At 43.6% G+C, this 22560-nt stretch overlaps 1 protein-coding gene across 3 annotated transcripts in view; it reads left to right on the top strand.

The window, feature by feature from the left end:
* The window catches only part of CAMSAP2 (calmodulin regulated spectrin associated protein family member 2), a 140964-nt gene that overhangs the window by 97354 nt on the left and 21050 nt on the right, over window positions 1-22560 (top strand). For all 3 annotated transcript variants that reach the window (XM_069737328.1, XM_069737329.1, XM_069737330.1), the window contains 5 exons: window positions 1635-1669; window positions 2310-2379; window positions 7864-10009; window positions 17096-17232; window positions 19216-19439. In XM_069737328.1, coding sequence (XP_069593429.1) covers window positions 1635-1669; window positions 2310-2379; window positions 7864-10009; window positions 17096-17232; window positions 19216-19439 — 2612 coding nt within the window. The remainder of the gene's footprint in view (window positions 1-1634; window positions 1670-2309; window positions 2380-7863; window positions 10010-17095; window positions 17233-19215; window positions 19440-22560) is intronic.

The following is a 22560-nucleotide window of genomic DNA, read 5'->3' as shown; positions in this document are numbered from 1 at the left end:
CTATTGGACAAACAATCAGCAGATTTGGGTTCCAGTATCATCTCTATGCTGATGACACCCAATTATACACTTCTTCCCCTGACATCACCCCTACCCTAATTCAAAATACCAAGGATTGTCTGTCTGCTGTCTCTAACATCATGTCCTCCCTCTACCTGAAACTAAATCTCTCCAAAACTGAACTTCTTGTGTTTCTCCCCTCTACTAACCTCATTCTACCCAACATCGAAATTTACCCTGGAGGGTTCAACTATAACTTCCAAGCAGCATGCCGCTGTCTTGGGGTCATATTCGACACCGAACTTTCCTTTAATCCCTATATCCGATCAGTTACTCGCTCTTGTCACCTGCATCTTAAAAACATCTCCAGAATCCGAACTTTTCTCACCTTTGAAACTGCTAGGACTCTTACCTTCGCTCTTATTCATTCTCGTCTGGACTACTGCAACTCTCTTCTGATCAGTCTCCCTCTTACCAAACTTTCTCCTCTCCAATCCCTCTTGAATGCGGCAGCCAGGGTCATATTTCTGTCCAAACGCTTCACCGATGCCTCCATCTTGTGCCAGTCATTACACTGGCTACCCATTCGCTACAGGGTCCAATATAAACTCCTCTCTCTCACCCACAAAGCTCTCCACAGTTCTGCACCGCCTTCTCATCTCTGTCTCTCGCCCTACATGTGCCCTCCGTTCTACAAATGACCTAAGACAAACATCCCCCGTAATCCGAACCTCGCACCTCCGTCTCCAAGACTTCTTTCGTGCTGCGCCAGCTCTCTGGAATGCACTTCCCCAGACGATCAGACTGATACCTAGCCCCGACCTATTCAAGCGCGCTTTAAAAACCCATCTCTTCAAACAAGCCTACCACATCAACTACTCAGTAAACTAACTTTGCCCTGTCCCCTCCTTCCAAATATTATCTGCATGTGAATCTGCACCCTGCTATTCATCTGTCTCCACACCCTCCATGCACATGATAACTGCACTTGATACTTGACTATTGCACTTAAACACACGGGCAGATGACCGGATCATGCAGCTTTATATGAAAATCCCTATTTATTATAATTGCCAGACCTGAAATAATCACTTTTCACCTATTGTGTCCCCCCATTTCCTTGTAGATTGTAAGCTTGCGAGCAGGGACCTCACCCCTAATGTCACTGTTTTAAATTGTCTTAACTTGTATTGAATTTATTGTCTGTACATGTCCCCGCTTATTTGTAAAGTGCTGTGGAATATGTTGGCGCTATATGAATAAAAATTATTATTATTATTATTATTATTATTACTCTGCTCGATTGTGGGCTCCTTTCTAGCGGTGTAAGCACTGGCTCTCCCGAGGCACTCATGACATTGTCACGCAATCCCTGCAGCCAATCAGAGACCCCTTAGCTCTCCCCTCCTTTGGACAAATCAAACATCCGGAGGAAGTGAAAGCTGTGGCCGCAGAGCCGGCACTGACACCGCTGGAACAGTACCCCCAGCGGATGTGAGTATGGCTGTTATTATTTTATAAAGGTGGTTGGAATGGGTTGCCAGAGTAGTGGACAATCCCCTTTTAACTTCTTTCAAACTTTTATTTCACTTTTCAAGGTGACAAAATGAAATTCATTGTATTTTATCTTGCAGAATCCCACCAGATGTGCCATCATCGCCCGGACCGGGTAAGTGTTCTGTTATCACTAACATCAGAGTTGGTTTGAATCGACTCACAAGACCTGGTCCATCAGCTACATCACTAATGTGTCCACTGCGCAGGAGTTCCGAGAACCAACTCTTACCTATCGGCATCCTCTGCCCCTGTTATTGATTGACCGACCTGGTGTCATAGTTGCAGCATGACCGCGTGTCATGTCGCACTGTCAGGTAGGAGATGGTTCTCAGGTCTCCCGTCCAGTGGACACAGATAACTGATGTGGCTGATGGACCAGGTCCCGTGAATCGATCGGAGTGGTCCGATTTATGGTGGTATTCTGGACTGTAAACTGCAGCAGTCGTACCTGCCTGACTCGGCGCCTGCTAATTCTGCTGAGGGGGATCTCGTGCTGAATACGGTTATTATATGCAAAGTGCTTCATTTAAGCGCACTACAATTTGCCTAACAAATGCTAGCACTGTTACAAAGGCAGCGTTCTCAGGACACAACGCGTCTCCTGTTCTTCCAATGAGACCGCTTCTTGTAGTGGTGCCGTCAATTGCATGTGGGGTATGAAAAAAGCAAATGACTTTTCATTGAGGTTTATATCATGTTGCATTGGACAGCGTTATATTGCGTGACTGATGATACCGGTGTCATCATTTCAGCTGTTATTCGAAGATCATCTTCAATGTCATACGTGGATGGACAGATTGGGACTTGGCCCAAAGAAAAACGGTAAATTCTTCAATTATCTATGGACTTAGATTGGGAAGCTGAACAAATATTCTTTCTATGGTAAAAATATGAAGATCTGCACTTGTGATAAATGTAGATTTCTACATAGAATGCAATAATCACTTCTAAACGAACCTGTAAATGTAACATTTAACCTTGTAAAAAGAAGGCTGTATAAATAATGTGATTTTTCAGTCGCAGACGCAGTGTTCTCTAGTCGCCTCTTCTGAAGTCTCACACTTCCTTTATTCGAGTCTCTTCTTTTTTTAGGAACAAAACAAAACCGTGATTTGTATTTTTGCCAGATAAAATGTTCGGACACCGGATATGTTAACTCAGGATTTTCTGCAAATGCTGGCAGATATATCTGTTTATTATTGCTGGAGAGAAACCCAATGAAAACATTTTTGATCTTTTTGTTCAGTTGTTAAATTATTTGCACAGAATTGTTTGTCTTTACTTCTGCCATTCCTGATCGCTAAATAACAGCATTTATGTCTAGTTATCTTATTCCCACTTTTATAGTCACAGATAATTGGGGTATAATTTATATTGGCTAAAGATTACCTATTTGTATTAGATGACCAATTTTTGCTACCTTTTATTTTACCTGCGGTTTTATTTTTTGTGATCTCCTTGTTTGATGCTACTAAGATATTCACCAGCATTCCTCTCAGCAGCATTCCTTTGGGCAGTCCTCCGCAACTTTGTCCTAGGGTCACAATTCATAGTCTAGTTTCAATTCTTGTATAGTAACCCAATTGCAGGATGTGATTGTATGGATCTCTCACTAAACCATTTGTACCAAGTGGAGGAACAAGACAGGGATGCTCTCTTTACCCTTTTGTGTTCGTGCTTACAGTGAAGTCTCTAGAGATCATCATTTGACCACCCAAGAATAATTGTGATTAAAGGAAGGCCATCATCAGAAAAAGACTATTGTTTAAATCTGGCTTTTTATTGTTTGGACTGTAAGACGCACACCTAGGTTTTAGAGGAGGAAATTAGAAAAAAAATTAAACAAAAAATGACAATTCTGTACTAATTTCCCCTATCCTGGAATGTGTGTGTGTGTGTGTATATATATATATATATATATATATATATATATATATATATATATATATATATATATATATATATATATATAGCCCCCTCATCCCTATTCTAGTATGCATGGCTCCTCATCCCTATAAGACACACTGGACCATAAGACCCACCTAGGTTTTAGTGGAGGAAATTAGAAAACAATGTGGTAAAAATTCTGTACTAATGTCCCCTATCCTAGTATATATGGCCCCCTTATCCCTATCCTGGTATGCATAATCCCCTCATCCTTATCCTTGTATGCATGGCCTCCTCATCCCTATCCTGGTATGCATGGCTCCTCATCCCCTTCCTGGTTTTCATGGCTCCTCATCCCCATCCTGGTATGCACGGCCTCCTCATCCCTATCCTGGTATGCACGGCCTCCTCATCCCTATCCTGGTATGCACGGCCTCCTCTTCCCCATCCTGGTATGCATGGCTCCTCATCCCTATCCTGGTATGCACGGCCTCCTCATCCCTATCCTGGTATGCATGGCTCCTCATCCCTATCCTGGTATGCACGGCCTCCTCATCCCCATCCTGGTATGCATGGCTCCTCATCCCTATACTGGTATGCACGGCCTCCTCATCCCTATCCTGGTATGCACGGCCTCCTCATCCCTATCCTGATATGCACGGCCTCCTCATCCCTATCCTGGTATGCACGGCCTCCTCATCCCTATCCTGATATGCACGGCCTCCTCATCCCTATCCTGGTATGCACGGCCTCCTCATCCCCCATCCTGGTATGCACGGCCTCCTCATCCCTATCCTGGTATGCACGGCCTCCTCATCCCTATCCTGGTATGCACGGCCTCTTCATCCCTATCCTGGTATGCACGGCCTCCTCATCCCATCCTTGTATGCACGGCCTCCTCATCCCATCCTTGTATGCACGGCCTCCTCATCCCCATCCTGGTATGCACGGCCTCCTCATCCCTATCCTGGTATGCATGGCTCCTCATTCCTATTCTGGTATGCATGCCCTCCTCATCCCTATCCTGGTATGCACGGCTTCCTCATCCCTATCCTTGTATGCACGGCCTCCTCATCCCTATCCTGGTATGCACGGCCTCCTCATCCCCATCCTGGTATGCACGGCCTCCTCATCCCTATCCTTGTATGCACGGCCTCCTCATCCCTATCCTGGTATGCACGGCCTCCTCATTTCTATCCTGGTATGCATGGCTCCTCATTTCTATCCTGGTATGCATGGCTCCTCATTTCTATCCTGGTATGCATGGCCCCCTCATCCCTATAAGACGCACCGGACCAGAAGACCCACCTAGGTTTTAGTGGAGGAAATTAGAATAAAAATGCGGCAAATTCTGTACTAATGTCCCCTATCCTGGTATATATGGCCCCCTTATTTCTATACTGGTATGCAGGGACCCCATCTTCATCCTGATATGCATAGCTCCATCCTTTTCCTGGTATGATTGGCCCCATCCCCATCCTGGTATGCATGACCCCCATCAGAAAAACATTAAAAAAACAAAAAACACATACTATTATACTTACCTTCCTGCGCTCCCTCGCAGCATCCTGTTCCGATGCCAGCGGCTGCTTTATGCTTTTAAGCATCTCATGGCAGTGACGTCATGCGCTGCTCACAAGCCGAGGACAGTGTGCCAAAATACTCACTGATCTCCATGCCTGGACTATGTGCGTGGAAATCCGTGAATATTAATTACTCTGTAATAGCGCCACCGCTCCCCCCACTACAGCCAGAGCAGGTAGATGCAGACTATAAGACACACCCCCTATTTTCCTCCTCATTTTTGGAAGAAAAAAATGTGTCTTGTAGTAAAAAAAAAAAAAATACGGTTCGTTAAATTTATTTTTTTTCCTTTTCACAACCTGTATTAAAAATAGATATTTTGCAAATTTCACACCTACCACTGGGGCTATTTTAGACTCTCTCCCTGTTTCATAAAATCTACATTTACTGTACATACCTACAATGGTCAGACTTGGACTCTATATTTTGTAATGAAGTGTCTAAAGAGTGTGCAAGTGAAGTAAAAAAAAAATAATAATAATTTTTTTCTAAAAAAATTTAAGATGGCATCGCCCCCATTTTTCCCATTAAATATTAAGAAATAATTTATTTTAAAAAAATACATATACCGTATGTGGTATCAGTCGGTTTTGTAAGGGCTCACACTAATATATAAACCAGACAAGAGCAATCCGATAAAAAATCTGGTTGTACTCGGACCAATGTTATTCATTGAGGTAGTTCAGATCTGTGTGTTTTCTCAGCTTTATTCAGCGTTAGAAAAAAATTGCATGCAATATGAACTCATCAGTTTGGCATCTGATTTGTATGGATATATTACAATTCTGTAAAATGGGAAACTATAAAAGATCCTGTTTAAAAAAAAAAAAAAAGCGTAATAGCTGCTGAGTAAAAAAAAAACGGATTGCATACGGACAGAACCCGGATGACAAGTGAGAAACAATTGTTACACTCCTCTGAAAGAAGATGGGACCGATTTTAGATTTTTTTAAAAAAAATTTTTTTATATAAATATGCTATCTTTAGCGTACCCGTAATTAACCCTATCTTGTTTACCATGTACCAAGAAAAAAAAATCAAAACAACAAAATTGCTGTGTTTTTTTTTCTATTACAAATTTCCAATTTTTTGCACCACTCAAATAATGATTAAAAAAACTATACATGTTTGGGATCACCATAATCTTACTAACCTTAAAATTCATATTTCCATGTCGGTTTTACCTTATATTGAATGTTGTAAATAAAAAATAAAAAAAACACAATTGTAGAGTTGTGTTTTTTCCTCTATTTTCCTGCGCTTGGAATTATTTTTCCGCTTTCCAGTACATATGGATGATGTCACTCAATAGTCCTAGTCATCCTGCAAAAAAACAAGCCCTCATACAGCTATATCTGGAAAACTAAAAAAAAACGTATGGTTCTTAGAAAAATGTGGGGGGAAAACGAAAGCACAAAAATGGAAAATCTTTGTCTGGGGAGGGGGTTACAGGGAGCTTTTCATGACAAATTGATGCATTAGATGAAGCATCCCTTCATGTCGAACATCTCATTCTAAAATTAATCATACAATTTTTCCCCCAAAATCTATTAGACTTGTGTCCATAAAAGTGACCTTTATGTGGTATGCATTTTAGGTTTTGGCTGCACCCATAGTCAGATAGGCCACCCAGCTCTGCCGGTCTCTTTAATTGACAGCACTGGCTTCACTTAAATTCTGCTCATGCTCACAATATTGAATTTTCAACAGCAGAAAAAAAAAAAAAAGGCAGCAACACTTACCTGCCCAGATCTTGGAACAAATGCACTGCAGGGTGCAGCCAGCCCATAAAGCAAGATGTTGGACTCGTAAGCGTGAGGACCCTTGGCGTGGGTTACGAGCGTGCGTATTTTGGCCAAAATGTCAACCAATACCTCACTATTTTTGTATATTTTTGCACTATTTTTCGGGGTGCAGCCAAGCCCAAACACGTTCGGTCTCGCATGAAGGGTGTTCGTACTGGGAGGCATTGAGAGTGTACTGGCCAGCCCGCCTAATCGAAAAGTAGGGGCGTGACTAATAGGCTGTGAACAAGACACTATGCAGTACCATTGTGTGAACAACGCCCTATGTGGGCCTTTATTGTGCAATTGCATACTGGGCAGTCACCCCCTCCAGGAGTGGGTATGTGGAGAGTGGCTGTTGATCTGGTATTTTGCACCTGTGTTGCCAACATCTTGCTTTATGGGCTGGCTGCACCCTGCAGTGCATTTGTTCCAAGATCTGGGCAGGTAAGTGTTGCTGCCTTTTTTTTTTTTTTTTTTCTGCTGTTGAAAATTGAATTTTTGTAGACCTTGAGTCTCTCTCTAGTGGCTTTGCTATTTAGTTTGCTCACAATATTGGCAGCTATGCAGATGTGATGGTTTGCAAAATCAGAGCTAATGCTGCATTGGATCACATAAAGGTAGCACTGTCAAACAAGGAGTTGGTGAGTGGCGTCTTGAGGCCTAATTTGCATACCACATTTTCCAAGGCACCAAGGTAACATATAATCTCTAGGGCTGGATCAGAAAGTTTTATAGCTGCCTTTTGAACTCTCATTGAGTGCTGTGTATACAGCAGCCTTCTGTATGAGGAGTCTGGCTGTGTCTGACAACTCCTCACTCCTGCAGCTGCTCTGTCTCCATTCACCAACACCAACAAAGTCCTATTTGAACTAGCTGTACAATGTAATCAGTTCGGGAGGACACTAGTGGATAACACTATTAAATTCATTATTTTGAATTTTTATCCTGTTTTTTTAGTATTGAAAAGTTTGGACACTGTCTTGCTTTTTTAAAACACAATCATTTTTCATCCCAATTAAATGAATATTTGTCTCTTTTTCCCTTTTAGATCTTCAATGCATGGTGTATCATTTGACATTTCCTTTGATAAAGAAGATGGTATCAGAGTGACAGCCCCAAGCCGGCCCATCCGAAGATCTGTTAGTAATGAAGGATTCTCTTTGAACCTGACCCGGGTTCCAAAACATATCCGAAAGAATCTTTCTTTCCAACCCATCAATGGACAAGGGCAATCAGATAGCATTAATGAAGAATGGAGTCAAGTACCGCAAAGCTATGATGACTTGTCACCCACCAGCAACCAGTGGGATTTAGATGAACTTGACCACAATGAACACCCAAATGGTCCACATGAGAATAGGATATCTGCAGATGAGCTGGATACTCAGATAGAAGCGCCAAGTATAGAGGAAGCCCTGGAAATCATTCACAACCCAGAGAAGACTAGTCCTGTTGTTACCGAACAAGTAAACAATGGCTTTTTTCTTCATAACGCTGATGTCAATGTGGGTTTGCAATTATCCCCCCTTGCTCTTTCAGACACTAATTTGGATTTCATTGACATAAAAGGATCCCAGAGCCCCGTTACCGACAATACAGAGGTGGACACTGGTATTCATGTGCAATCAGAAGACATCATCCCAGAAACAATGGATGAAGATTCTTCTTTGAAAGACTACACTGTTAGTTTAGATTCTGACTTTGAAGACCATCTAAAGTTGCAGCAGGATTATGGACTTAACATAAACAATGCCCGAGAACCAGTCAGTCCTTGTCCTAGTTCAGTTAGTGGCAAATCGCAAGCGGGTAGCACAGCTTCTTCCAGTTCTGGTATCAAAATGACCAGCTTCGCAGAGCAAAAATTCAGAAAACTCAATCATGGAGATGGCCGGAGTAGTGGAAGCAGTTCCCAGAAAACCACACCAGATGGTTCAGAGCTCAATATCCCGCAAGTGGTCGCACTTGGCCAAATCCAAGAGGTGGACTCTCTTTCACAAAACAAAGATACTACGCAGCTCTTAGCCTCTGAGGTGGTACAACTTAGAATGAAGTTAGAAGAAAAAAGGCGAGCTATCGAGGCTCAGAAAAAAAAGGTAGAGGCAGCATTTACACGTCAGCGACAGAAAATGGGAAGAACTGCTTTTCTAACGGTTGTAAAAAAGAAAGGAGATGGGATTTCTCCCCTACAAGAAGAAGCTGGTTCTTTGGAAAATGAGAAAACCCATCAAGATATATCAGCAGAAAAGCAAATGCGATCTTCAGTTACTGGCATCCCATCCCTAAGAGCAAATCGTAGACAAATACCATGGCTGAGCTCTCCTACCACACCTATAGATACTGACAAATCTTGGAGTCTAACAAGCCCAAGTGAAGAAAACATGACCGAAATTGATGTAGGCGAGTACACCAAGTCTATTGAAAAACTAAACACCTCTCTAAATTTTCTCCAGCAGGAAATGCAAAGACTGGCATTACAGCAGGACATGTTAATGCAAATGAGAGAGAAGCAAGCCTGGGTGATCTCTCCACCACAACCCTCACCACAAAAACTGCCCCAAAAGGAGTTGAAACCAACAAAGCCCTCTGTAACGTGGTCCCCAATTCCTTGCTTTACTTTGGAGTCTCCTCGGCAAGCTCACAGATCCCCACAAACTTCACTTAAAAAGACTGTGTCTCTTCCTGCAAAACCCCAGAGGACACCTCGCCCCAATGAGCTGAAAATTACACCTTTAAATCGCACCTTGACCCCTCCACAATCTGTAGACAGCCTCCCACGTTTACGAAGGTTCTCGCCAAGCCAGACACAAACAAGATCCTTTGTCTGCTTTGGAGATGATAAGAAACCTGTAACTGATGTCCAAGAGTCTAAGGAAGCATCTAATACAGACGAATGTGCAAATAGTGAGGCCTCTGACAAAGTATCATCATATGAGTCTTCTAATCCAGTGGAGAAAAAGCCCATCGAGTCGACAGTATCTGAAGTCTTGTCACAGCCCATTATAGAAACGGTGTGTGTGACCCCCAATGATGATGTGTTCAGTCAGAGGAGCTTCTCTACCATTAAGAATGGCAGTCTTATTGAAGTCCCTCTCTCCAAGCTACAGCCTTCAGAGATGTCTGAAAAGGCTGCAGAAGAAACTGACACAGAACCGATTACCGAGGATCAGAAAGTTTGTTGTGGCTTCTTTTTCAAGGTGGGCAATTAAGGTTACTAGCACTAACCTGTAATATGTGAATTTAGGATATGGTTTACTGTGATGGGACTGAGAGTTAGGCCGGGATCACACATGAGAGAAACACGTCCGTGTCTCGCAGGTGAAATCCAAGCTCTGGCGCCGGCACTGTGGAGCGGAGCATGCAGCTCCATGTGTTGCTATGCGGCCGCACACTCCGCTCTGGAGTGCCGGTGCCAGAGGTTGGATTTCACATGCGAGACACGGATGTGTTTCTCGCATGTGTGATCCCGGCCTTAGGAAAAATGATGCATGTTGTCAGAGGTGGCAAGCCACCAGTTACTGATTTTATTGAACTTGCTCCTTGAAGACTTCACCTAGTCATTAAGGAGTTTAAAAGTTCTCCCAGTGTTGCATGGCTTTCCTCCAGGTACTCCGATTTCTTCCCACACTACAAAGACATAGGCTGTGTGCACACGTTGCGTTTTTTTCGCGGTTTTTCCCGATTAAAATGCTATAAAACCGCAAAAAAACGCATACAATAAGCATCCCATCATTTAGAATGAATCCCGCATGTTTTGTGCACATGATGCGTTTTTTTCCGCGAAAAAAAACGCATCGCGGTAAAAACCGCAGCATGTTCATTAATTTTGCGGGTTTTTTTGCGGATTTCCCACTACAAAATGCATTGGGAAGTGTCCGGAAAAAAACGCGGCAAAAACGTGTCAAAACCGCGGCAAAAACACATGCAGTTTTCTTGCGGATTTCTTGCAGAAACTGTCCGGTTTTTCTCAGGAATTTTCTGCGAGAAATCCTGAACGTGTGCACATAGCCATACTGTTAGGGAATCTAGATTGTGAGCCCCAGTGGAAAGGGGGGGTGGAGGGGGGCAGGGATGATGATGATATCTGTAAAATGCTAACGTGTAGCTATTTTTCAAGGCTATTTAATAGATGAGGATCCTCCATTAAAGATTCATCTGTTAGATGTGCAAATTGTTGCATGGAGCATGTGTTCTCGAGGACTAGGTTCTAGCATACGTTACACACAGTCCACTGTGTATTCCTTTTTTAATTCATTGCAATGATTTACAGTCACAAAGATCATGGATTCCATTTCCCCCTAATAGAGGCACAGGGTTTACAGGGAAGTAGTTCTCAAACCCATGTGGTGCCCTACTATCATAACCTTCCTAATAGTGGGATGTTTGTCTCCAGTGTAGGACTGGCTGCTTGTAGCAGAAATCGTAAGATGGGCAGACAGATGATTGTAGCTGAAGTTATAGCTGTTTATGTTTAGTTTTGGCTAATATTGGTAGGGGGTGTCTTCTACTTTAAACTTGCTGTGTAGGGGTCTAAAGCGAAAAATTGGAGATAAAACAAAACAAAAAAACCTTTACTTGTTCTCTAAACAGGATCTGTTTTTCTGCGCTGGATGCCTCAAGTCTGGGGGTTGACACAAGTGCTACTGTTACCCTAATCCCATTAATAACTTTTAGGCCACGTTCACATGTTCAGTATTTGATCAGTATTTTCATAGAATCTTAGAAAGCTAGAGTTGGAAGGGACCTCCAGGGTTATCTGTTCCAACCCCCTGCTCAATGCAGAATTCAATAAATCATCTCGGAGAGATGTCTCTCCAGTCTCTGTTTGAAGACTTCCATTGAAGGAGAACTCGCCACCTCTCGTGGCCGCCTGTTCCACTCATTGATCACCCTCACTGTCAAAAAGCTTTTTCTGATATCCAATCTGTGTCTTTTTTCTTTCAATTTCATTCCATTACTTCTGGGCTTTCCATGTGAAAATGAGAATTAGGGTGATCCCTTTACACACTGACATCCTTTCAGATATTTGTAGACAGCTGTTAAGTCTCCTCTTAGCCTTCTTCTTTGCAAGCTAAACATTCCCAGATCCTTAACTTAAACCATTCATCGTAGGACATACTTTGCAGTCCGCTCACCATCCTGGTAGCTCTTCTCTGAACTTGTTCCAGTTTGTCAATGTCTTTTTTTTTTTTTAATATGGTGCCCAAAGCTGAATTTCTCCCTGTGAAATACCATTCTATTACTTGCTGCCCACTGTTCAAACTTATCTAGATCCTTCTGAATCCTTTCCCTGTCTTCTCTAATGTTAGCTATGCCTCTTAGCTTTTTATCGTCGGCAAATTTGATCAGTTTACCTTCAGTTCCTTTTATCTAGGTCATATATTTTTTAAATCAGATCATTTTTATTGATTTAATTTTAGAAACAATGACATACATTATACATTATTGTACAAACACAAACTTAATAAACAAGTTTAACCCTTAAAGTTTATATAGTCCTATACCTGCCAAGGTATTCCATGCCAGAGTTATGAATTTTGTCCAAATGAAGATTTTCCCAGAGACTGGTGACACGTTATTAAATACAGGGATTATACCAAAACTAGCATTGGTTGTATGTTCACTAACAACACGTTTACAAACAGAAAATAATTGGTCTCTATATGTCCTCAACCTACAATATTTAAAAAGCTGAAATAGCCAACCTGTCTAGTACAGTTATTCTGAGTAGGTCCACAGATGCCATCCCAGGGGTGACCAGCCACCGTTCCCATATATTTATGCACTTTATTATTGAGTTCCTTTTAATGTAAGTACGTCGCTCCAGGCATATGGTATTATTCATTTTAGCTTCCAATTCCTCCAATGTTGGGGGATTACGGTCTAACCAGTGCAATATTAACAATTTCCTGGCCAGAAACAGTGTTCTCAGAATGGCGGTAGTCACAGGGGATCTTGTATCTACCCCCACCCCCAGAAGGCCCAATATGCACACCCTAGGATCAAGTTGTATGTGTATCTTGAATACCTGTTTAATCAGCGTGGTCACTCCCACCCATTAGTGGTGTATATTAACTCATTCCCATAGCATATGAATCAGATGGGCCCCTTTCGTACCGCATCTCGGACATGAGTCTTCAGTCCAAGCCCCAATTTTAAACAATATATTAGGTGCCTTATAATACCCTGTGGATAAGGGAAATTTGGGACATTCTTTGGGACTCAGAGATAGTAGAGGAGTTCTTTCTAATATTCCATTCCATTGTTCTTCAAATATTGTGCCGAAATCCTGTTCCCACTTTGATCTGACCAACATGGGATGCTTATCTAGATAGATATAAGGGTAATAATATCCTGTAAATGGAGGCAATAAAGGTACCTTCACACTGAACAACTTAACAACGAGAACGATAGCGATCCGTGACGTTGCAGCGTCCTGGATAGCGATATCGTTGTGTTTGACACGCAGCAGCGATCAGGATCCTGCTGTGACATCGCTCGTCGGAGCTAGAAGGCCAGAACTTTATTTCGTCGCTGGATCTCCCACAGACATCGCTGAATCGGCGTGTGTGACGCCGATCCAGCGATGTCTTCACTGGTAACCAGGATAAACATCGGGTTACTAAGCGCTTAGTGGGACCGCTCATTACAGTGAGCAATATGCGCATATTCCTCACTGTAATAAGCGGTCCCACGTGACCGCTCACACAGGACCTGCTGCCGGCGCTGAGAGGAGACATCGCGGGAGCTGGGTGAGTATTTCTATGCAAGGGGCCGGGCGGCGCACGGGGGATGGGAGGCGGGAGCTCACCAGCAAACTTTATTTTTAACAAAAGAATAACAAAAACTTGATCTTTCATCTCTTCTCTCCTGCGGGGGAGAAGAGATGAATGCCGGCTTCAGCACCACACAGGGGGGACAGCGCTTAGTGTAGCGCTGTCTCTCCTGCACAGTCCGTGTGGTCCTCAGGCGGCACACGGATGCCGCACGTGTGCCACACTGATGTGCTACGTGAGCACACGGACACGGATAATTCCGGTGCCGGAATTATCTGGACATCTGAAAGAGGCCTAACCACGACCCCAGTGTCAGAGACTAGTCTAGAAATGTACGAGGACCCATTTTGAGCTTTAACAGTAATTGCTAGCAAGTGGCCCGCACTTTCACCCTCCGTAAAATGTTTGTTTTGCGAAAAAATGTTTTTCGGTGTGTCCCCAACTTTTTACTATTGACGTTGCCTATGCGGCATCAATAGTAAAAAATGTAATGTTAAAAATAATTAAAAAAAAATAAACCTGCTATACTCACCCTCCGTAGTCCGCTGAGCCGCTCCCGCCCGCCGCCATCTTTCGCTGCAGTTTCCGGTGGCAAAGATGGTATGGCAGAAGAACCTGCCATGACGTCACAGTCATGTGACCGCGACATCATCACAGGCCCTGCGCTAGAAAGACCTGCCATGATGTCACGGTCATGTGACCGCGACGTGATCACAGGTCCTGCGCTCTGATACCAACCCTGGGACCGCAAGCTGCCGTGGACTACAAGGGGCCTTCGGAAAGGTGAGTATATGTGTTTTTAATTTTTTCACCTGTGACAAACCTGGCTGGGCAATATACTACGTAGCTGGGCAATATACTACGTGACTGGCCAATATACTACGTGGCTCTGTGCTGTATACTACTTCGCTGTGCGATACACTACGTCACTGGGCAATATACTACGTAACTCGGTAATATACTACGTGGCTGTGCAATATACTACGTGGCTGGGCAATATACTACGTAACTGGCCAATATACTACGTGGCTGCGCAATATACTACGTAACTGGCCAATATACTATGTGGCTGGGCAATATACTACGTGGCTGGGCAATATACTACGTGGCTCTGTGCTGTATACTACGTGGTTGGGCAATATACTACGTGGCTGTGCAATATACTACGTAACTGGCCAATATACTACGTGACTGGGCAATATACTACGTAACTGGCCAATATACTATGTGGCTGGGCAATATACTACGTGGCTGGACAATATACTACGTGGCTCTGTGCTGTATACTACGTGGTTGGGCAATATACTACGTGGCTGTGCAATATACTACGTGGCTGGGCAATATACTACGTGGGCTGTGCAATATACTACGTGGACATGCATATTCTAGAATACCTGATGCGTTAGAATCGGGCCACCATCTAGTCCTAAATATCCTCCTTCATGCTGCCCATTTGTTCACTAATCAATGCTAGAGTAGTGTTAGACAAGGAGACTGCTGCGAATGCATCTCTCATAGTTGGTTCAGGGACATGGTAACACAAGCCTCACCATTAAAATAAATAAGACAAGAATACCAGAGTTAGTTTGGAATAAAAAATTGGCCGTGGCGTTTATTTTTGAGTAACTTAAACAATAAATTATTAATAAAATAACCAACCAGAATTAAATAATCTTTCATCAACTGAATTAGAAATCACCATTAAAATTCCAATCCACCCGAAACCGGGCGATTTTCCCCACAAAATAAATGACACGACAAGGTTAAAACAAAACCAAAAAGGGATGGGAGGGCGGGATCTTGAATCTTCTGAGGTAAACTGGTGACAACTGCTCTGAACTGCTGTTTTTATAGGCAAGATTTCCTTCAGCTCAGTACCTATAAGCCAATCAGAATACAGGAAAAAACCGGGAAGAACAGTAGGAAAACAACAGAAAAAAACAGAATTAACCTGCTCGTGCACTGCACAGCTTACATTGCTATTAATAGCCTTTTTTGACAGAACAATAATCTGAGGCGATTCAACCATAACCATAAATACATTTCACTGGGGGCTGTGTTATCATGCGACCCCCCATAGATTACACTAAGGGGAGGGCGTTCATCATCCTGTGAGGGAGCACATGGCTCAGACTTGCTTCTTTGGTCTGCAGGGGTGATCTTTCCTCACATGCTGAGTGTCTGCACCATGTTCCCATCTTGTAACTCTCTTTCCATCCCCAGTTGCTGCTCAGTGCTATTGTGAGCGTTCTCCAAGCCTGATTGTGCCTCAAGCTGCAGGGGAGTCAGAGACTCTCGCCAAACGTTCTCCTCCTGCAGCAGCATCTGCTGCTCTGTCTGGGGCTATAGTACCTTGTGTAGGAGCCATTTTGGAGGCTTCATCTTCCCTCGGCCGGGTCTCCTTCTTTCCCACTTTCCTGCTGCGTGTCATGATTTATCTCCTCAGCGATGACACTGGAGCACAGACCGCAGTAAGGGGAGACACACTGGTCAGTCCTGGGCTGCAGGAGTGAGTCTAAAGCCGGGTAACCGAGGAGCTTTCAGGATGGAAGGCAGGAACTGTGTGAAACACTTCTTCTTCACATGCTGTCCAGGCCATGCCCCCATCTAGGTCATTTATAAATTTGTTGAACAACACAGGCCCAAGGTCAGAGCCTTGTGGTACCTCACTTGAAACACCCTTCCAATTGGATGTGCAACCATTTTATTACCACTCTTTTAGCACGATCACTGAGCCAGGGTATGTAAGCCAAAACCAGGAGTGGGTGATAAATACAGAACTGGTGGCGTGTTTCTATTATACTTTGCCTCTGTTTGTTCCTCTCCTGGTTTTGGCTTACAAATACTGAGGTAAAATACTGACCAAATATAGTGATAGTGTGAATGTAGCATTAAAGTAGTGGAAAACTGATCTTCGTCTTCAGGCGTGCTGCATTCCTTTGAGCCTGACTTCTTGTTTGCCAGGGGCTGGTGTGCTCCTGATGATTGACAGTTTGAAGCAGCGGCATGGTCGCACCGCAATGCTAATCTGAACTGTGCTCTCCTATGCTAGTGCAAGAATGGTCAGCTCCGCCTCGCAGGACCGGAGGATCACAAATCACTGAAGCAGGGAGGATCCAGAAGTTCAGCCAACTTAAAAGCAGCGTTTCCAAGCTCTATGGCAAAGAGCTTACGAGTCCTTGTCTCTTATACGCTGCAGAAGTGGTCAGTAACCTAGGCAACAAGCAGTAAACTATAGCATTAGAAATCCCTCAGTTCTTGAGAAACGGCAGGATTTTAGAATAATATAGAAGTAAATTGTTTTTACCTTCACTTTGCAATTTTTACAAGAAGAGACAACGCCTTTAATGCTTTGGTTTATATGATAGGCAATTAATTGTAATTTTGGTTAAATATGAACAGTGCGGGATATAATTATTACAGATGAAGACATCATAAACCTTCAGTGCTTTTACTACTACCTATACTAATGGATATAGTCTCATAAAAAATCTTACTTTACTGCAGGATGATCGCAAAGAGGAAAATGACATGGCTGCAAAGCGCGCGGCTCTCCTAGAGAAGAGACTGAGGCGAGAACGTGAAAATCAGCAGAAGAAGATGGAGCAAGAGATGGAGCAGGAACATAAGAAAGAAGAGGCCAGGTTAGTGAAATGGCCCAATATCATTCATTGCTCAGGTCTATGGACAGAACAAGTGGTATCAGGCTGGGAGATGGTTACGTGCAGTCTGGTATATGTAGTCCATCCAAGGTGCATTATGCCTGTACTGCTCCGTATTGTCACAGTCTGTGTAGTTCACACATTCACAATAATTTGTGATTTGCAGTCTCATTCGTGTGTGGCAGCATTGCCAGTTATTGGCACATCAGAACTGGCATCATACAGAACAGTCATTCTGTATAATACAAATAAGTCACAAGGAAAGTTGTTGCCTTTCTCGCACATCATCATGATAACAAGCTTGATTTTTTTTCCTCAAATACACAAACAAAAAAATAATTAAATAGGTTGTCCGTGACTGACATATTGATGACTTATTTGACAGTATGAAATTAGTGCGGGCCCAAAACCCAGCACCGCCCCAATTAGCTGAAATTCCCTCCTGCACAGGCTGGAGCTGTACGAAGCAGGAACACCGCAGCCCCGTACATTGAGTAGTCGCTGACAAGTACTGCAGTTCTCTCCCAGTCACTTGAATGAGAGCTGACGTTTACTACTCGGCAGTAGCCACTAAGAAAAGACTGTTCCGTTCCGCCTGTACATCAATTATCATTCGCACCTGCACACTATAGATTAAGTAAAGGTCCAAACCCAGCACCTATACATTGATTGTGTATTTTACGCATAGCTCATCAATATGTTATTCCTAGACATCCCCTTTAACTCTTTTTGTATACTTTCTATATGACATTAATCTTTCTAGTTAACTACTTGTTCTTCCTGTGGTTTTGTCTGCACATTTGGCGTAAGTTCGGGACACTGGGCACAATGCATGTCTTTTGTTCAAGGCTTCAGTCTATATAGTATTGAAGTTCTGATGAAATATCTCTATTACAGATGGGCGCACATGTGGATGTTCGGGTCCATTAGGTTCAGCTGAACTTTATAAAAAGTTCAGTTCAGGTACGAGAACGGTACCCAAACTTCATCCCGAACCCCATTGAAGTGAATGGGGACCCCAAACATCCAGCGGTTTCCACGCTCTCCTCTGTGTGACATCGTGGGAAACACTGTCTCTGACTGATAGTGACCTTACTGAAGTCTCAGCCAGAGGACAGCATTTTGAATCAGCAGCTGTGACCGGCGGTGAAAAAGGCGTTGGCTGATTACCACTACTGTCATCAGCATTGCCTGCTCTCGCTGATAACAGCTAGAGTAGGTGACGCTAATGAGAAAATGCACCGTCACCTGTGCATAGTGTAGCTTTACTGCTGTCCACTGGCGCCGGAGACAAAGAAAAAGATGGACATGGAATTGAGGATACTTCGTGGTATCATTTCATTAATAAATGGGTGACCAAGAGCTAGTAAGGGGGAGTGTTTACTCAAGTCATTTTTTTTTCTGTGTTTTGTTTTTACTACTCTGTTACTAATAAAGGGGTCTGACCCCTCTCCATTCCTAACCCCCAAAACAATTGCCCTGATTGCCACCGCACCAGGGTAATCGGGAAGAGCTGAGGCTAAGCACCGGAATTGGCGCCTCAAATATGATACGCCACTTCTTGGGCAACCGCAGGCTATTTGTATCTTGGCAATGGCCCAATAACCATGGGCTTTCCAGCCTATTCATATAAGCCTGAAGTTGTTTGCTTTCCCTTAGCTGGTTATTAAATTGTTTTTTTTATTTTTTTACATATTACGCCAGCCAATCACAGCCATGCCAATATGTGGCATGGCTGTGATGGGGCCGGGGGTGCCCACACCAGAAAATCTTGTTGATTAGCTGCTTTGGGCTGCCGAACCCAAACAGTAACACGAACTTCCGTGAGAATTTTTTTTATAGAAAAGTCTTATTGGTGTAGATAGTGCTTCATCGTTTTGCAAAAGTTGCAATAATAGTAATAACCGTCTGATGATTTGGGGCTGACGCTATGTATGTCATCAGTGTACAATCTTATTTACACAGACGAAAGTCAGAGGAAGAACGTAGTAAAAAAGAAGATGAGAAGGCAAGACGGGAGTTCATCAAACAAGAATACCTACGCCGGAAACAGCTGAAGTTAATGGCGGATATGGATTCTGTTATTAAACCTCGGGTTAACCTTAACAGAACTAAAAAGGCCAGGCCTAAGTCCATCCACAGAGACCATCAGGTGGAATTGCCGAGAACACCCACTGGTGCTCCACCAGGTAATGTAACGCCACTGGGCACATGTGTTGTAAGTACAAAATGGGTGGAGGAACAGGAAACTGAATTCCTGCACGTAGGATGAGGTGAATGCTCGAGAATTGAGTAAGATTTTTATAGACTATGAATCTTGTTAAAGCGTTTTCCTAATCTCCTTTCAAAGGTGCTGTGTATAGTGTTTGTTCAATCCATTCTATCCTCTACCCATGAAATGTTCCTCTTGCCATTGTCTGCAACTCAACCCCAAAGCATGCTTAATGGTTGGTGAGCTGTTCTTTTCCTGAAATTCTGTGCCTTTATTTCTCCACACATACCTTTTGATCATTGTGGCCAAAGAGTTCCATTATAACCTCATCAGTCCACAAGACTGGTTTCCAAAATTCATTATGTTTAGCTGTTCTTTTGCATACTTCTGATGCTGAATTTTATGGTGAGGACATATAAGGCCATGTTCACACAGTGCGTTTTTTACCGCGGAAATGCAGCGGTTTTGCCGCTGCGGTTCCGCGGCTGTTTTTCATGCAGGGTACAGTACACTGTACCCTATGGAAAACAGGACCCACTGTGCACATGGTCCTGAATTGAAAAAAAAAACCGCACTGATTAGCTGCGGTAAAAAAGAAGTACCATGTCACTTCTTTTTGTAAAACAGCAGCGGTTCTGCACCCATAGACCTCCATTGTGAGGTGAAACCCGCAGTAAAACCCACAGATCAAAAATAGATCTGCGGGTTTTATTGCGGTTCGTGGTGCAGAACCGCTGCAGCAGGAAGTGCGGGGAAGCGGGCGGAAGTGCGTGGGTGGAGTGTGGCTGCCCCGATCCCACCCCCCCATGCTCCGATGCCCCTCCCCCGTGCTCCGATGATGCCCCCCCCGTGCTCCGATGCAGTGCGCCCGCCGAATCTGCCGGCCGGCAGATTCGTTACAAAGTGCATTTTGATCACTGAGATATAACCTATCTCAGTGATCAAAATAAAAAAAATAGTAAATGACCCCCCCCCCCTTTGTCACCCCCATAGGTAGGGACAATAAAAAAAATAAAGAATTTTTTTTTTTTTCACTAAGGTTAGAATAGGGTTAGGGGTAGGGTTAGGGTTAGGGGTAGGGTATTTTCAGCCATTTTAACCCTAAAAAAATTCCTAGAAAACACACAGACTCTGGCTAGAAAACTGCATCAAAAAACGCATCAAAAAAGGACCAAAAAAGGACCTGCGTTTTCTGCCAAGAGCTGCAGTTTTTAAAAAAAACAGTCCTGAAAAAAAAAGGATGGAAATCAGGAACGTGTGAACATACCCTAAGAGTGTTTCTTCTGACGATTGTTCCGTGATGGCCATATTTGTGCAGGTGTGTCTGAAGAGTAGAACAATGTACCAAAATTCCAGAGTCTGCTAAATCTTTCTGAAGGTCTTTTGCAGTAAAGCCGGGAATTCTTATTTGCCTCTCTAGCAATCCTAAGAGCCGCTCGCACTGAAATTTTTCTTTGTCTTCTAGACCTTATCTTGACCTCCACTGTTCCTGTTAACTTCCATTTCTTAATTACATTTCGACTTGAGGAAAGGGGAAATTGAAAATGCTTTCCTATCTTATAGCCTTTTCCTGCTTTGTAGGACTCCACCATTTTCATTTTCAGAATGCTAAGCAGCTGCTTAGAAGAACCCAGGGTTGGACTGGCCATCGGGCAGTTCTGGCAAATGCCAGAGGGGCCAGTGCCAGGGACGACTCCTCCCCCTTCAAACCCCCCCCCCACCGATCTCCCGCCCCGCATTCAACTATACCGGCGCCGGTACAGTTGAATGCAATGATGGAGGAGAGAGCGTCTGCTGTCGCTCCCTCTTCCATTATTCTCCGCTCTGCCTCGCGCTGACACTGCGGGTGCGCGATGACGTCATATCATCGCGCACCTGCTGTGTGTTGGGCGGTCAGACTGCAGCTGCTGAGACCGCAGCCGGGAGCAGCGCGGGCACAAGGAGAGGTGAGGAGAGTGTTTTTTTTTTTTTTTATATATATCAGTGAGTGATAACTGGATTGTGGGGCTATTGGGGGAGGGGGGGGGCTGTATTACATTCTATGGGGGTGTGCTGTATTACATTTTATGGGGGCTGTGCTGTATTACATTCTATTGGGGGCTTTATTATATTCTGTGGGGGCTGGCTGCATTACATTCTATGGGGGCTGGCTGCATTACATTCTATGGGGCTGACTGAATTACATTCTATGGGGGCTGGCTGCATTACATTGCTGTATTACATTCTATTGGGGGGGGCTTATTACATTCTATGGGGGATGGCTGCATTACATTCCATGGGGGCTGGTTCCATTACATTCCATAGGGGGGCTGTATTACATTCTATGGGAGCTGTGCTGTATTACATTCTATTGGGGCTGTGCTGTATTACATTTTTATGGGAGGCTTTATTACATTCTATGGGGGCTGGGCTGTATTACATTCTATGGGGGCTGGGCTGTATTACATTCTATGGGGGCTGGGCTGTATTACATGCTATGGGGGGCTGTATTACATTCTATGGGGGGCTGTATTATATTCCATGAGGGGTTGTAATATATTCTGTGGGGAGGGGAGCTGTATTACATTGTATGGGGTGCTGTATTATATTCTATGGAGGGGCTGTATTACATTCTATTTGGGGCTGTATTACATTCTCTGGGGGCTACATTATATTCTATGGGGCTGTATTATATTCTGTGAGGAGTGATTGCATCATACTCTATGAGGGGGCTACATTATATTCTATGGGGAGCTGCATTATACTATATGAGGAGGGCTGCATTGTATTCTATGGAGGGGCTACATTATATTCTATGGGGGACTGCATTATGCTCTGAGGGGGCTACCATATATATGCAGGGGCTGCATTATACTATATGAGGGGGCTGCATTATATTCTCTGGGGGTTACATTATACTCGGGAGTGGCATCATTATAATATATGTATCGCGGACTATGGGGAATACATTATACTATATGAAGAACTATGGGGTGCATTATACTATGGGAAGTGAATTGTACTACATGGATGACAATGGTGGTGCATTATACTATATGGAGCACTATGAGGAGTGTATTATACTATTTGGAGGACTGTGGCAGTACATTATACTATAT

The sequence above is a fragment of the Ranitomeya imitator genome, chromosome 8 (genome assembly GCF_032444005.1).
Source record: "Ranitomeya imitator isolate aRanImi1 chromosome 8, aRanImi1.pri, whole genome shotgun sequence".
Classification (NCBI taxonomy): Eukaryota; Metazoa; Chordata; class Amphibia; order Anura; family Dendrobatidae; genus Ranitomeya; species Ranitomeya imitator.
The sequence above is the reverse complement of the archived record's forward strand: the minus strand, read 5'-3'. Positions and strand labels throughout refer to the sequence as shown.